We start from the raw sequence: 16,416 nt of genomic DNA on the forward strand, positions 1-16,416 counted from the left end.
TTTTCTGTTTTTATTTTCTGCGTGAAATTTTTTAATTCTATTTGCTGTGCATGATTATAGGGGCAGCCAACTGGCCTAAGGTTCTGTTAACAGTAGTTCAGAGACTTGCTTTATAGCAGCCACATTGGACCATAGGAACCTGTAGTGTAGAGATGACTTATTTCTATAGGGGGGTGTTGTGGGCATGCTCTGTGGCCTGTGCAGAGGTCACTATGCAGGAAGGGGGAAGTATCTAAGCTGTGACCATCACCTATTGTAAATGGTGGATCCTGTGTCATCTATATAGAGGTATTACCTGTCATTGTAATCGTGACTGCGAAGATAATGTGATCTCTGTTGAGATGTGACAGGCAGTGTTGCTCTATTATGAGGGTCAGAGTAAAAAATGCAAGATTTACTGATGACACGCTCCCTTCTAAAGGGGTTGTTCAGGATTAGGGCTCATGCACATGAACGTGGGCCGGCCGGGGCCAAGCTGCAAATTGCGGTCCACAATGCACGGGCTGCAGTATGTGGACGCGGACCCATTCACTCCAATGGAGTCCGTTATCTGCAAAAAAACTGTATTTTGCGGACACGCTGTTTGCGGGCCGCAATACGGTGCCCGGCCGGCTCACATTCGTGTGCATGGCCCTTAGAAAAACAGGGCCACACCTGTCCACCGGTTGTGCGAAGCGTTGCTATTGAGCCCCATTCAAATGATTAGGGATAACGGCTTATGGCGCTGGTTCAGGGTAAATCAGATCATTTTTCTAATTTCATATAACCTGTTTAGGAAATGGCCCAGAATGTGCACATTTGTAATATATCTCTTAGGCCTCATGCACACGACCGTGGTGTGTTTTGCGGTCCGCAAATCGCGGGTCCTTGTGCGTTCCGCAATTTGCGGAACGGCACGGACAGCCTTTAATACAAATGCCTATTCTTGTCCGCAAAGCGCAGACAAGAATAGGACATGTTATATTTTTTTTGCGGGGCCAGGGAACGGAGCAACGGATGCGGACGGCACACGGAGTGCTGTCCGCATCTTTTGCGGCCCCATTGAAGTAAATGGGTCTGCATCCGAGCCGCCAAAACTGCGGCTCGGATGCGGACCAAAACAGCCGTGTGCATGAGGCCTTACAGTGATCTTCCTGGGCACCTCCAAACATCAGTTTCAGAGTCACATACCTCCATGTAGGGTAGGTGGTCCAAAGCAAAAACGCACCTTTCTTGTAAAAATCTGGTCGTCTAATCCTGAGAAAAGCTTCTTCTTTTTATTTTACGCAAATAAGGTTTTCAGCGCACCATGGATGGGGCCACTTCACTTGGTGCTCCATTGCTCCTCCAGGAACACCGTCCGCCGCCTCCTGCTCTTGCTTGATTGGCAGAACCTGCGATTTCACAGCCGGCAGCGAAAAAACGCAAGGGAAGCCACGTGCATTGAACAGAGCGACCCCACCCACGGTGCACCGAAAACCATATTTGCATAAAATGAAAAAAAAAAAAAAAAACTCAGGATTAGAGGACGGGATTTTCACAATAAGGGCTCATGCACACACGGCCGTAGCCATTTTTGCAGTCTGCAAATTGCATATCCACAAAACACAGGTACCGGCCGTGTGCGTTCTCCACTTTGCGGAACGGAACGTCCAGCCTCCTGTAGAACTGTCCTATCCTCGTCCGTAATTCGGACAAGTATAGGACATGTTCTATATTTTTGCGGGGCTGCGGAACGGGCATAAGGATGCGGACAGCATCCTTTTTCAGCCCCATTGAAGTGAAAGGGCCTGCACCCGAGCCTCAAAAAATGCGGATCGGATGTGAAAAAAACAACGGTTGTGTGCATGAGCCCCTAAAGGCATGGTTCTGTTCTACATGGTGATAGACTCCATTTAAGAAAGTTGGGTGACAGCCCCCATGAAGGTGGCCACGGCAGCCATACTGGTGACCATCCAGCTTTCTCAGGAGCAGATTCTTAGAGAGCCTCATTTACTATCACATCTGAACACAGACATCAGATTTTCGCGGTGGCCTCAACTGATCGAATAATTGTTATCGGGAGAAACAAAGATCTGACTGACCTTGTTCCCCCCCCACGAGATAAGCGGCGCTAGCGTGCCAGGTAGCCACTTGTCTCCCTTTTTTCCTAGAAAAGCCTGATTTGACCATTTACCGTTGATGTCTTCTGACATTAAGAGGTGAACTCCCAGAAAATGTGAATCTGTACAATAAAGAAGCCACAACCTTGTGTAAAATCATTGCTCCTTGTAGGATTCTTTTATTCTTGGTGGTTTAATTTCCTTTAAGTAAAACGTACAATACTGGGAATGCGACGGCGAGTGCAGCGCAGGTCAGCGCCGTGCTGTACAGGGAATTCCTATTGATCTGGGAGCCCAGCCTCTGCTCGGCCTCAGATAATTCAAGTATAATGTCCTGGAGGGAACCTCCTTGCCCTCCGCCACCAGGGCCGAGGACTGACCCTTCTGTGGTCTTCAAGGAAACCTTGGACTTTGCATTCTGCATCTCAGTTGCCACCTTACCAAGACTCTTCTCCAGGCCTCCACAGATCTGCTGCAAACCTTCCAAGCTTTTCCCCGTTTCTTTAGCATAGGCCATGTGCTCCTTAATGGCCGATAACACCTGACCTACTGCCGAAGACCCCGTGTTGGCAATCTGAGGGTCTTGAGATGGCGGCAGGTCAGCAGGTACCGCGTTTCTTAATGCTACAATGAGGTCTCCCAAATCCTTCTGCTGGGATTGGTGCACGGACGCGTGCTCGTGGATCGCCTCCTGTAAGCTGATTGGTCCCTTCTGAGCTTCCAGGAGCAAATTCTTCAACTCCTGGAGCCGGATGCGGTTAATATAAGTTGATCCCATGACCCCGATGAGGGCCCCCAGCACGGAGCCGATGACGGACCAGTTTTTAGTCCGCTCCGCTCTGGTCCTTTCTTTTTCGTGACTCTCCCTCACGGAGGCGGAGAAAAGAGCGAACTTCTCTCGTTCCGACTCCTCGGCGTTGATGTATGAAGTTCTTAATCTTTTTTCTTCCTGAGGGCGAAATAAAAAAAAATATGATGGTAAATTTCAATAGTCAGATTACACTTATCACAGCGTCACTCTGCTGATCTCTCCCCATGCTTTACACTGCTATTCTGCTCCTTCAGTTTGGCTGCAGTGTATAAACTAATGGCTATCCGGTCACGACCTACCAGAAGTCTCACATGTGTATGGATGAATAGGCAAAAATGAGCGTTATCCTGGGCCACTTACAGATGTCTGCTGTATCCTGAGACCCCAGACCGAAGGAAGACAAGGAAGACCATTAGAAACGGAGTACTCGGGCATGTACCCGACTGCCGGGTCCATTACAGACAGATTTAGATGGTCAGCTCATATGCCAATACCTATTAGAAGCTAAAAAATAATAATTATAGGGCACAATAGTGATATTAATGGAAATAACTGGGTGGTCCAGTAAAAGAGGTTTTCCGAGATCTTTTTAGTGATGACCTATCCTCTGTATAGGCAATTAGTATCTGACCGGTTTGGGTCTGACACCCGGGACCCCCGCCAATCAGCGGTTTGCGAAGGCAGTGGTGCTCACAGTAGCGGTGCGGCCTTCTCTCAGCTTTGCCTAGGCCAGGCATGCTCAACCTGCATCCCCTCCAGCTGTTGCAAAACTACAACTCCCAGCATGGCCGAACAGCCTACAGCAGGGCATTGTGGGAGTTGTAGTTTTGCAACAGCTGGAGGGCCGCAGGTTGAGAATGCCTGGCCTAGGCAAATGACGGTGGGGACCCCGACTGATCAGGATCAGATACCAATGACCTATCCAGGGAATAGGTCATCAGTAAAAAGATCTCAGAAAACTCTGTCGTACACCCAATCCTGAGATAATACAGGGGGGGGGGTCCTCTGTTTAGGGTTTTCTTCTATTGACCAACCTGGAAAACAGCTAAAAAGGGCATCTCTCACTCTGGAGGACCCATCCTGTCCTGCATTACACAGACATCCCATGGATATGAATGGACACTGTGTAATGCTTAATTCCCCCTGCGGAGGCGCTGCAGGGAAACATTTACCCACAGATAACAGCTGATCGCTGGGGATCGGCCTAATGTCAAGGGAGTAGTCCTGAGTGGAGAACCCCCTTTGAGATCTACGGTTTGAGGAGTAGATCACCCTTGAAACATGGTATACATTGAGGTGATCTCCGACATGATCACGCAGATTCACCGCAAAAGACGGTGTTATAAAGGGTCACCTCCTTTACATGACGTTGCGCTTTTTGTTTCTCCCATGTCCAATATAGAGTACATTTAACAAATAAAAAAATTACAAATCTAAAATCATTTTAGGATCAGGACCCACATCACAGTCCTCGAGGGGTTAACCTCCGCCCGTGGTTTATGGGGTTATGTCTTCAGTAATCCACAACACATGCTCTACACCAGTCCGCTGAATTGGATTAGTGATGGTCTGGACGGGCAGAATTTGATTTAGTGAGTCATTGAGAAGAGGAAACAGTCACAGGAAACAGGGAAGATGAATGTCCCGGGGAAAATAATCCGAAATCAGTCTTAGAAATCGCACAATCTGATCCAAAACTACGGCAAACAATATTTGGCTAATTAGAACTGGCAGCATTGGGCTTATCAGTAGAATTAATTAGCACAAGGTCAGTCTGTTGGATACGTCGTCATACATGGTGCACGGGATTATAAAACTTGACCTATAATCATACAAAAAACGGCCCCACAGCGCCCCACAGGTGGTGTGTGGTACTGCAGAACAGCCTCATTCATTTCGATGGAGCAGATCTGCAGTACCAGATGCAAGCCACGGACAGGTGTGGCGTTGGTTCTGGAAGAAAGCAATCACATTTTGTACGTCACCTTTAAAACTAAATATATATTTATTATATACAGTATGCAAAGAGGTATTACCGAAGGAAAAAGAATCATCTCGCTAGCGCCACCTTGTGGAAGTAGCTCCAATGAGTCGAAATCATATTTTATAACAAGCCTTAGAACATGGAGAGGGAAAATAGCCAAGCCAAATATCCATTTGCAGACAGGTGTTTCGGGGAAGCATTGCCAGTAAGTGTCCATACAGTACTAATCATTTTAAAGGGGTTCTCTGAAAATGAAAATACTTAAATATTACTTTATTATAAATATATTCTCAAATACCTTTCATTATTTATAATGGCTCGTTATGTCTGGGGAGCAATCATCTGGGGAAACAAAATGGCTGCCGTCCTATTAGTTCACACAAAACCTGTCCTGGTCACACATGAGGACGAGTTACTTCACAACACTGAGGTAAAGAGCTGCCTCATCCTCCTCCTCTCTGCTCTGCTTGTCAGGGGTTATGATCCTGAATACAGATGATAAGAACTTTAGCTGAATCTCTGGGGAATTTAGTTCATGAGGAGACATGAAGTACAGAGAGGACGGACTGTGGTAATGGAGACTGCAGACAAGCGCTGCTGCTCATTAGCCATAGCCCCAACCTCCGCTCATGTCTCTTCATCTTCTCCATTCCCACAGAGATTCACCTGTATTCAGGATCATGATTCCTGACAAGCAGAGAGGAGGATGAGGCAGCTCTATGGCTCATTGTGGTGAAGTAACTTGTCCTCCTGTGTGATTAGGACGGGTTTTGTGTGTACTGATAGGACGGCGGCCATTTTATTTCTCCTAATGATTGCTCCCTAGACAAAACAAACCATACTAAATAATGAAAGGTATTTGTGAATATATTTATTATAAAATAATATTTAACTATTTTCATTTATTTTTTTTATTCCTGGAGAACCCCTTTAAAGAGGACCTTTCACCGGATTTTATTAATTGAGATAAGTACCTGTACTTGCGGGGTACCCCCCGCTGATGCTGCCACCCTGCCTGTTTTGTTAAAATAGAGCTCCTACACCGTGCTTCCCCTTCCCCCGGTATTTTCCCCGCTGAGCATTGGAACAATGAGGAGGAAACTGAGTCTGAGTCTTTCTCTGTGGGCGTCTCCTTCTCCCTGACTGTGACACTCTCCACTATGATTGGACAGCCATTGAGAAACCCTGGCGTCTCCTCCTCCCTGTTCCGATGCTCAGTATTTGTGTACTGAGCGGGGAAAATACCGGGGGGCACAGCGCGGCGTAGGAGCGCTATTTTAACAAAACAGGCAGGGTGGCAGCATCAGCGGGGGGTACCCCGCAAGTACAGGTACTTATCTAAATTAATAAAATCCTGTAAAAGGTCCTCTTTAAGGAACCCATCCCTTGGTTGAATCTGATGGATTTATGTCTTTTTTCAACTGTATTAATTATGTAAGGAACGCCAACCTAAGCTTGTATACACAGTAAGAGTCAATTACCTGACCGTTGGTGGATCCTCACACCATATCATGAAAAACGTATGGATTATTAAATGGTGACGGAAAAGCAAAACATGAAATTCCAAATGAAATTGCAGTCCTGCGCTGGAATCAACAGATTATCGGACTATTTGGTTTATAGGACGCCAGATTAAGGGGGTTATTCAATGAACCATTTTTCATGCAAGTCCTGAATAACTGGTAATAGCCATTTTAAAGTAATTTACTTGCATTAAAAATACCTTTTCATCATTTTGTCCTTTTTGACACTGCTAGGGGTAGGCTCTGGACAAAATCAATCACCTTCCCCCTCTAGCATCTGAGAATATAGTCCCTTCTAAGCTATACTGCCATGCCACTGCAGAGGTTCAGCTCCTTGCAGAAAAGCAGGGGAGAAAGCTATTTGTTTTGGCTGCCAGAGAGGGAAGGAAAGTAATTTAGTCCAGAGTGGACTCTCCTCCTCCTTCTGGCAGCTGACAATATAGTTCCTTCTTACTTTCCATGCAGAAGGAGTCTTCTGAGCAATACTGCCTTGCTACTGCAGAGGATCGGCTCTTTGCTGACAAGCAGGGGAGAAAGCTATTTCTATTGGCTGCCCTGCAGTGAATAGACGACCACTATGCAGAAACCTGCCTGTGGAGAGACCTGCCTGTGAGCACTCAGCTCAGCAGATGGATAAGCAGAGTGCTATAGGCTGTGAACACCAGGTGGCGCCATACTTCTAACTTCACCCACAGGCTGTAGCCCACTGAACAACACGTTGAGAGTTGTAGTTCCAAAACAGTTGGAGACCCAAGATATATACCACAGCAGAGAGGCTCTGGAGGCCGCGTTACACCGCACCCTCATGGGTAAGAAGCAGGGCTCATGGCCAGCTGGTTGGATGGGATGCAGTTATGTGATATCTTCTGGACAAGTGTCATGGAAAGGTTAATTACAGATCCATTTTTTTTTTTAATAAGAGGAAATTTTTCTTCTATAAATAAAATATTTTAAAGAAAACAAAAAGTCACAAAGTATCTTAAAAAGATTAAAAGCACATGTCCGCTAGTAATAAAATGTCTTTGATGGAGCTTGGGGGGGGGGCACAATGTAACACGGTTCCCAGGCTCTGATTATGTGAACGCAACGAATGTTTAAAAAAAAGTTGAAGAATCCATGCTGCTTCCACAAAATCTTTTTAAGGCAGCAAATAAGGGGTCTTAGGCTGGGCCGAAGCCTTTTTAAGGCGTCCCTGTCTAAGGCCTCTTGCACTTGACCGTATGCCCTCCGATATATACGGTCCGTGAGCGGGCGTAAGGGAGTACACAGCATCATAGATTACAATGATGCTGTGCACACAGAGCCGCCTGCAGGGCTATTGTCCCGGACTCATAAAGATCATATCAGTGCGAGACAATAGCCCTGCGGGCGGCCCGATGTGCACAGCATGATTGTAATCTATGATGCTGTGTACTCCCGAGCGCACGATCAATCCCGCTCCGGGACATATGGCCCGCTCACGGACTGTATGTCTCGGAGGGCATATGGTTGTGTGCAAGAGCCCTAAGAGCTGTACGGGTCCCCCATGCAGCGGAGAGCGGGGGCTCGGCTCTCACATGAGAGCCACGCTCCTGCTCTAACCCCTTACATGCCGCGGGAAATGGCGCCCACTGCATAAGAGTGGTGACAGAGGGAGCGCATCAATTAAAAATTAATTCTAAAAATAAAATCTCCACCAGATGTTTGGCATCGCCGCGTCCGTAACGACCCGCACTACACAAATATCATGTGAATTATCCCCTACAGGGGACGCCGTAAAATAAAATGGCAGAATTGCTAATTTATTCTTAGCTGCCACCGAAAAAACTTAATAACAAGCGATCAAAGAGTCATTTTGCTCAAAATGATACCAATGAAAATTACAAGTTGTCCCGCAAAAATCAAGCCCTCACACAACTCCATAGAAAGAAAAAGAAAAAAAGTTATGGGTCATGGGAAGGGGCGATGCAAAAAGATTTTCTTCCTGTTAAAAAAGGGGTTTTATTGCACAAAATTAGTAAAACGTAAAAAAAAAAAAAAATATATATGTATTTGTTATCGCTGTAATCGTACTGACCCAGTGAATATAGATATTATGTTATTTATACCGATAAATGAAAAAACAAGCCCTCATACAGCTATATAGACAGAAAAATAAAAAAGTTATAGCTCTTGGAAGGAGACGATGAAAAAAGGAAGAAAAATGCTTGTAAGGTCCAAACCAGGCTGGTCACTAAGGGGTTAAATACTTGGTGCTGTTGTGGATTTTGTCTGATACTTGCTACTCATTTGTACATTCACGTTAGGACCCTGCCTCAGTCACATGCATAAAACATCTCACCACAGGACCAGCACACTCCTCTCCTAAAATACTCTGCACTGCTGGGCATCCCTGTTTCCTCTGCCATATACCTGTGACCATCCCTTGTCCTACTCCTTTAATTATGACACTAAAATTCGACACATGGAGTCATGTCCTCACCAACATAATTACATGACCCCCACTCATCTTCTGAAATACTCTGTGCCACTATGGATCTGTGACCCCCCACTCATCTCCATTCCCCTCCTTACATCACATGGCCCTTGTCACACAATAGATCTGTCCTTAAAGGGGTTGTCTGGGATTTTTTTATATTGATGGCCCATCCTCAGGATAGGTCATCAATATTTGATAGGTGGGGGTCCAACTCCCTACAACCCTCCGTCGATTGGCTGTTTGGCCAGTGACGTCACCGTACATCGGTCACATGGCCTAGGCGCAGCTCGGGCCTGTTCAAGTGAATGGGGCTGAACTGGAATACCAAGCACGGCCACTATGCTATGTAGCCAAGCGCCACGGCCTCCTCAAACAGCTGATCGGCGGGGTACTGGGCATCGGACCCCCAACAATCAGATATTAATGACCCATCCTGAGGATAGCCCATCAATATACAAATAAGGTGTTTAGATACTATGGTGAATTATCACCCTGGGTCCTATTTTCAAAATAGTATGTACTGACTTAAAGGGAACCTGTCACCAGTTTTATGGTGTCCTAACGAAGGGCAACATAAATAAGTGACTGATTCTCTTAGCAAAATGCTGGGTCACTTTCTTTAATTGACCCAGTCAATCTGCCAACATCTTGTATTGAAAAGCTCCAGCTCATAATAATGAGTCCTGAATATTTATGAGCTCCTGACTCTCCCCGCCCACCTGCTGCTGATTGACAGTTATTTTCCATATGAATCAGAAGCAGGTGGGCAGGGGAGTGGCTATAGCTCTGAATTAAATATACGCTGGACTCACTGACATCACGCTGGACTCAAATCAGCTCATTAGCATCCGACATGTGGCATCTTTGTGTGTATATTATGAGGTAACCATCTGTCACACCAGTAAGTGAATACATCTAAGGCACTTTTTAGTAGTTAATGATTATAATCTAACTAATTATATACAATCAAAAATCCACATGTTAGATCCACATATCCACAGGTTCCCTTTAAATCAGAAGGACTCCTAAAAAACTAATTTTATTTCATTATTTAAAAAAAGACCCGTATGTGAGGATCTAAATATAGAATTGTGAACTTAACTCAAATATAAGATACATTAAACATATACAAAAACGGTGGAATAACTGTCCAGAAGGAGTGGATGGGGGGCAAAGAGGGCACTAAGGAGGGAAAACTATCTTCTTAGTTCTCTCTTAGGTTTTACCCACATAGTCTTTGAGACAGGGACACCGGCAGATAGACACAACTCCCTTGGTTCTACAATTAATGACGTCTTCGATGTTAATGATTTGCCCAGTGGCGGAGCAGGTTATTGTTTTGGATGCGGAGATAGAATTGCATGCTATACCCGGAGGTTTGCGGTCCAGCCAAGTGCCTGCCTTTGAAGGGGCTCTGTGATGGCCATGGACTAACCGATCTTTGAGGCTCCTCCCGCTTTGGTAGGTGATGCTGGGGTATGTGGTAACTACATCAGATAGATCTGGATCCATTGATAGAACTGGCCAGTACTTATCTAAGATTTTCGTGGTTTCGGCGTTTCCCCTATCGAAGGTGGAGATAAGACGTATAGAAGGCACTACTCTGGTCAGTTGAGTTCTGGGGATGAGGAGATTAGATCTTTCCCGTCTCGGTGCCTGAGGACCCCTTGTGCATACCCCCTATCGCAGAACCTATCGTACAGCTTTCTGGCTTCCAAATGGAAGTCTTCCCTATCGGAGCAGTTCCTCCAGACCCTCAGGTATTGACCTTTGGGTATGCCTCTTATCACAGTATCTTCTCACCAGCCCAGGAAGAGGTTAGCATACGTGGGGGGCCCCCCATCGCAGTCCCCCTGAGCTGGTGGTAGAGACGGGAGTAGAACAAGAAGAAGATGAAGTTATGAGTAAGAATACATTTCAGTATTGCCAGGATGAAGTTGTGGTGGGCTCCAAATTGTGTCCCCCTCATACTTAAATAATAGGTCACAGGGGCCTTCTCATGTGGAATGGAGCTATACAGCGATTCAACGTCTATACTAGCGAGAAGCCATGACGGATCAATAGTGAGGGTCTACATTTTTCTCAAAAAATCCATTGTTATCACGAGTATCTGATGGGAGGGTCAACACAAACTGCCTGAGAACTTTATCCAAATACAGACCACAATTCGGTGTCACTGAATTAACGCCTGAAACAATGGGGCGTCCCTTTAGGGGGTTAAATCCCTTGAACTATCCGCGATGCGCTTTACCAGCCGGACCGGGAGTTGATTTTGAGTTCCACTGATCGGAAGTAGGCGGTTTAGCGTGTACGATGAGCGCCCCTTCTCTGATTTAAACCAGAGTCTGGCTCGGGTAGGTTTAGCGTAGGACCCGCCAGACCTGAGACCACCTTGGCGCTGGTAGGCGGGCTTAGATGTGTTTTGATCAAAATATATTGGCTAGGTGTCTCAGAGTTTATCACATCAGTGAGGGCTTGGTCCATATATGATGCTTGCATCTTCTATTAAGTGCATTATGACCTTATTTCTGTGTTTTGTTTTTTTTTTTCATGAATGTGGCCAGGGACATCCGCACATTTATTTATCATACCGTGCAGGATGTTTTTATCTTAGTTTTTTCAGAGTCTGTTAACCATATGTTGTGCACACCATCATCGCATCAGGACATGGGCAAGCTGTGGCTGAGGGACGATCCATGTGAGCAGACATTAATAGGAGTACCCATGTTATTTATGGGTAATCCTTTCAGTCAGATCTTTGACCTAATTATGTTCCATTATAGGTGGATCTCCAGATGGAATCGTTTGCATCTTTTCCTCGAAGCCAACCGCCCAAGTCTGTCTATCCTTTTATCAATCGTTAGATCTAGTTTCACACTAGCGTTGTTTTAATCCGGCGTTCAATTCCGACACCGGAACTGCCCGCCGGATCCGGAAGAACGTGTGAAAACGGATTACATTCGAATCCTGATCAGGATTTTGATCACAATGAAAAAATGCATTGGGAAAAACGGATCCGCCATTTAGGGACTCTAACTTTTTTTTCACATTTCTCGGGTTTAACATGCAAAAGCCGGATCCGTTTTGACTGAACACACAGTGCCAGATCCGGCGTTAATGCAAGTCAATGGGAAAAAGGCCTGATCCGGCGTTCAGTCAAAGTGTTCAGGCTTTTTGGCCGGAGGTAAAAATACTGCATGCTACGTTTTTCTGAAAAGCCTGATCAGTCAAAAAGACTGAACTGAAGACATCCTGATGCATCCTGAAGGACTGACTCTCCATTCAGAATGCATGGGGATAAAACTGATCAGTTCTTTTCCGGATTTGAGTCCCTAGGACGGAACTCAGCGCCGGAAAAGAAAAACGCTAGTGTGAAAGTACCCTTATTTATTTTCCACCCATTACTAATATCGGGCACATTTTAGCCTCCTCCCATACGGGCCCCCTCTGAAGAACCTCTTTGGGGAAACGCGTCGGGGTTTGGGAAATAAGTACCTTTATTTGTTCAGGGTGAACTAGGGGAATACAGGCCAGGAAGGAGGACGGAGGGTCCCCACCACTAGGGGATACCCCCGGGCTGAGGGGCAGATAGGGCCTCCTTAGTGCCCTCTTTGCCCCCCATCCACTCCTTCTGGACAGTTATTCCACCGTTTCTGTATATGTTTATTGTATCTTATATTTGAGTTAAGTTCACAATTATATCTTTAGATCCTCACATACGGGTCTTTTTTTTAAATAATGAAATAAAATTAGTTTTTTTTAGGAGTCCTTTTGATTTAAGTCAGTACATCAATATACAAATCCTGGACAACCCCTTTAATAACAATCCCGTGGGTAGACAGGTCAATTGCCTTCCACAAGATCGGCACACTCACCTCCTGAAATACTCTGTGCCACTACGCACCCTCTGTTTTCCAGGATCGGACACATGTAACATAATTACATGTGCAGGCAGGCCACTGCTCAGATTGGTGCAGCCAACTCCTGAAATACTCTGTGCTGCTCTGCCGCTTCTACTATACATCCGTAACCATCCACCTCCATTCCTTTCTCACATATAGGACGCCGTCTCCGCACCAGAATTCCATAACATGATTACAGAAGCAGACAGGTCACGGTCCCTCACAAGGTCAGCACACTCCTCTCGTGGTGCGGCCATCATTCGCACATTCTGATTGGCTACAAGGTGTCCCCACCGACTTCAGACTGGGGGGGGGGGGGATGAACACAACAAGGTTGTCACTTTTTGTGCACTCGTTTACCTGCAGAAGTTTATGCTCCAGAGTGGCGAGCTCCAAATACTGGACGTCGTCACGAGACACTCTGTCCAGGCGATCCCGCACTTCCTTCAGCTTCAGCTGCTGGGATTCCATGTTTTCACGAGCCTCCCGCACTATTCCGCGAGCCACCATGAAGTCCTTCTCTGCCTGGAGAAAACGGACATGATCCTTATGATGTTTATACTGCTACAAAGCATCTACAATGCATACAACTTTGCAAACAGTCTTGTGTGCAGCCCTGTGTCGCCATGGTAACAGACTACAAACAAATGCTGTGTAGTCTGATCCTGCAATCAAACTCCCTTTCATCTGTTTGGTTCATAGGTTTGTTTGCAAAGGTGCAGAGATCCCAACCTCACTACAGGACCACTAAATTCTGGGGTTCTGGCCACTCGAGCCCCCCACTGATCAGCAGCTATATTAGTGGAAGCCATAGGTACACAACACATAAACCCACAGGGGTCAATGGGCAAAAATCCATGGCTGTGCTGTCTTCCAGAGAAAGATTTGCTCTTTGAAGTGGCTCTCTGGCTAATAAGGTATGGTCCCACGTAAGGGAAAACACCTTTTTGACATCCATACAGCGCCACCCTCAGTCTATGGGTTGTGTCTGGTACTGCAGCTCAGCTCCATTTAAAGGGTTATTCCAGTTATCCACAGGAAAGGGAATAATCAGACCAGTGGGGGTCCTACTGATGGGATTCCCACTGATCACGAGAACTGGGGCCCCCGTACCCTGTGAAGCCCCCCCCCTGAAATAGACGGAGGCTGGTTGGAACAACACGCGGCAGCTCCATTCATTTCTATGAGGGCACTGGAGATAGACAGGTACAGTGCACAGCTATCTCCGGCACTACCATAGAAATGGAGTGGCGGCGCACTTTTTTCGACCAGCCGCTCCATCCGTTTCAGGGGGTCTCAACAGGGTACGGGGCACACGTTCTCCTAATCGGTGGGGGTCCCAGTGGTAGGACCCTCACTGTGGATAGGGTAAAACTTGCTATAAGCAGAATACCCCTTTAAGCGCATATTTTCTTTACTTACCTTGTACTGATCCTGAATTACAGTACAATATTTCCATTCACATCTAAAGCTAAATTCAGAATTCCGCCGGCTTCCCGATACCACAGAGCAGTGCATTGTGGGAGCTCAGAAGACCGTAACACCTAACATGTCTGACCGCAGGGTGGCTGTCTGTTTCCAAGGGCAACCAGAAGAATTTCGAAAGCAGCTTTGGATGTGAACGGAGGAGAAGTAGCAGTAAAAAGGCAGCAGAATGTCACTAATTGATCTGCATCCTCTGGTCTTACCTCAGCCACCTTCCCTTGAGCGTCTCTAACTTCTACAAGTCCTACAAACTCCTCGTATCGGGCCCACCAGTACATGGCCGTGGCAGATGCTTTGTCCATGGAATTCCTACCCAGAGTTTTACCGCTTTCCACCCATTTCTGTAAGGGGGCGACGCCAGAGGCCTCAGGAGGGGGTCGGAGGTCTGGAGGCTTGGATGCAGGGGAGCACAGCGCCCTTATACTCAGCAATTTGATTCTTTGGGTTGGCGGAAAAGATAGAAGGCGAGGAGGCTTCATGGCACCAATGCCAACTTGTAAGCCACAGAGATGTTTCATAGCGGGGCGCTGCGATGGACGGACACGAGACCTGCGAGAAAAAATAAAAGACTTAATGAAAGGAGATTGCATCATTTGTGAATGTGAAGCCTCAAAGGAGACGCCATCATGGAGAATTCTGATAATGTGGCATCTTCAGGACCACCAGGTGTGAACCTCAAGGGGCCCCCCCGAGTCCTACAGTTACACTATGCCTCCCCCATCTGGGCACTGCACCAGCTACCTCCGCCAGTCCCATACACACTGAACGAAGTGGCAGCGAGCATGCAAGATCCCCACTCCATTCAAAAACAGAGAGGACTCAGGACCCCCATTCCAGTGATCAGAGGGGGTCCAAGAAGCGTGCCCCCCCCTTCCCCATGATTCTATGCTAAGGGGTCATATGAAACTCCACATCCCCTGCACCTTCTGCTCTGTTAAAAATGAAGATGGATCCTACTGACGACACATTCGTACACCCTTCAATGAACGTCTGATATTGGTGGTTTAGCTGCTGCAGTGTAAAGCATGGAGGAGGACCGGAGCAGAAGTCTGACCCTCCCATTCGCTAGGGGGGGGGGGGGGGGGGGGGGGGGTGATTCAGACCACCTCACATTCCAGCAGACAATGCAGCTATGCTGGAGTCACTATTCATAGCGGTGTCCTAACGGATCCAGGGGAGGGTCTGGCGTTTGTGGGGCCCCTAACTGCTCACATGCACCTCAATAAGCTCCGCCTCCAGCGGCTCGCTTAGCAGTGCAGCCGGCACACTTCTGGTACGGCTCTGCTGTTCCTCACCCTCCGGGCCCCTGTATAGGTTTTTTCAGTAAGCACTTTTTGCCAGCAGGGGGCCTCCTGACCTGCGGGGCCCCAAGCATTTGTTTGCTTTGCATGGTGGTAAAGTCCGCCACTAAATGGAGCAGAGCTAAAAATCGGTTTATGGGGCGAATGTCAGTGACGTCCATTGTGAGAGACACCTGACCCTGCTATAAAATGTATATATAAACCCCTGGTATAAAATAAGCATGTTTATAAGGTAGATTAATAATAATACAATGAATGCAGATGTAGCAGAGCTCAAAATGTTTAATATCTTAGCACTCACACCAAGGCAATTACAAACTCAACTCTGCTGCACCACAGTACGTGGTGACAAGCAAGGTCCTATGTCTGCATTCATTCATGTCATTGATGCCTGCATGACAGAAAAGCAACCCTTCCAGTTTTCTTTTTACCTGACTCGTTATGTCTTCTCATACATCCTTCCTAAGCCAAAAGGAGCCCCCTACAGATGACACAGAGGTGACAACGCTCTGCGCAGACTTCAAGTCTTCCTGCTAGCATTGAGAGGACCAAGATGGCCGCCGCCATGGATCCGCTGTCATATAGTACATTATAGACGCTAACAAGAGTAGCAAGATGGCGGCGATCATCCTTCCAAGGACTAACAAGGGTGTACCAAGATGCCTGCAACTCTAATCTCAAAAGGCGCACGACACATTATAACCAATAAAATCCGCGAAAGTCCCGTTTCTTTACCTAAAACATGTCAAGGGGCTATAGCTTTCTATACGTTTTTACACGTTTTAGGCGGAAAGATTTCACTTCAGGCAGTGCGTTAGACAGCTACATCCGCCGCGGGTCAGCGTCCTTTGTAGCTTATTTGCGAGCTAGA

General features: G+C 46.7%; 1 protein-coding gene across 1 annotated transcript; it reads right to left on the reverse strand.

Moving 5' to 3' along the window:
- Positions 1–2,238: 2,238 nt before the first annotated feature.
- Positions 2,239–16,105, reverse strand: CCDC51 (coiled-coil domain containing 51). The gene is made up of 4 exons (XM_040406634.1): positions 15,977–16,105; positions 14,448–14,793; positions 13,120–13,284; positions 2,239–3,030 (listed from the first exon to the last, which is right to left on the reverse strand). The coding sequence occupies exons 2-4, from the start codon at positions 14,760–14,762 to the stop codon at positions 2,275–2,277; spliced, it is 1,236 nt and encodes a 411-aa protein (XP_040262568.1). The 5' UTR covers positions 14,763–14,793; positions 15,977–16,105; the 3' UTR covers positions 2,239–2,274.
- Positions 16,106–16,416: the final 311 nt, after the last annotated feature.

This window comes from Bufo bufo, chromosome 9, assembly GCF_905171765.1.
Source record: "Bufo bufo chromosome 9, aBufBuf1.1, whole genome shotgun sequence".
NCBI lineage: Eukaryota > Metazoa > Chordata > Amphibia > Anura > Bufonidae > Bufo > Bufo bufo.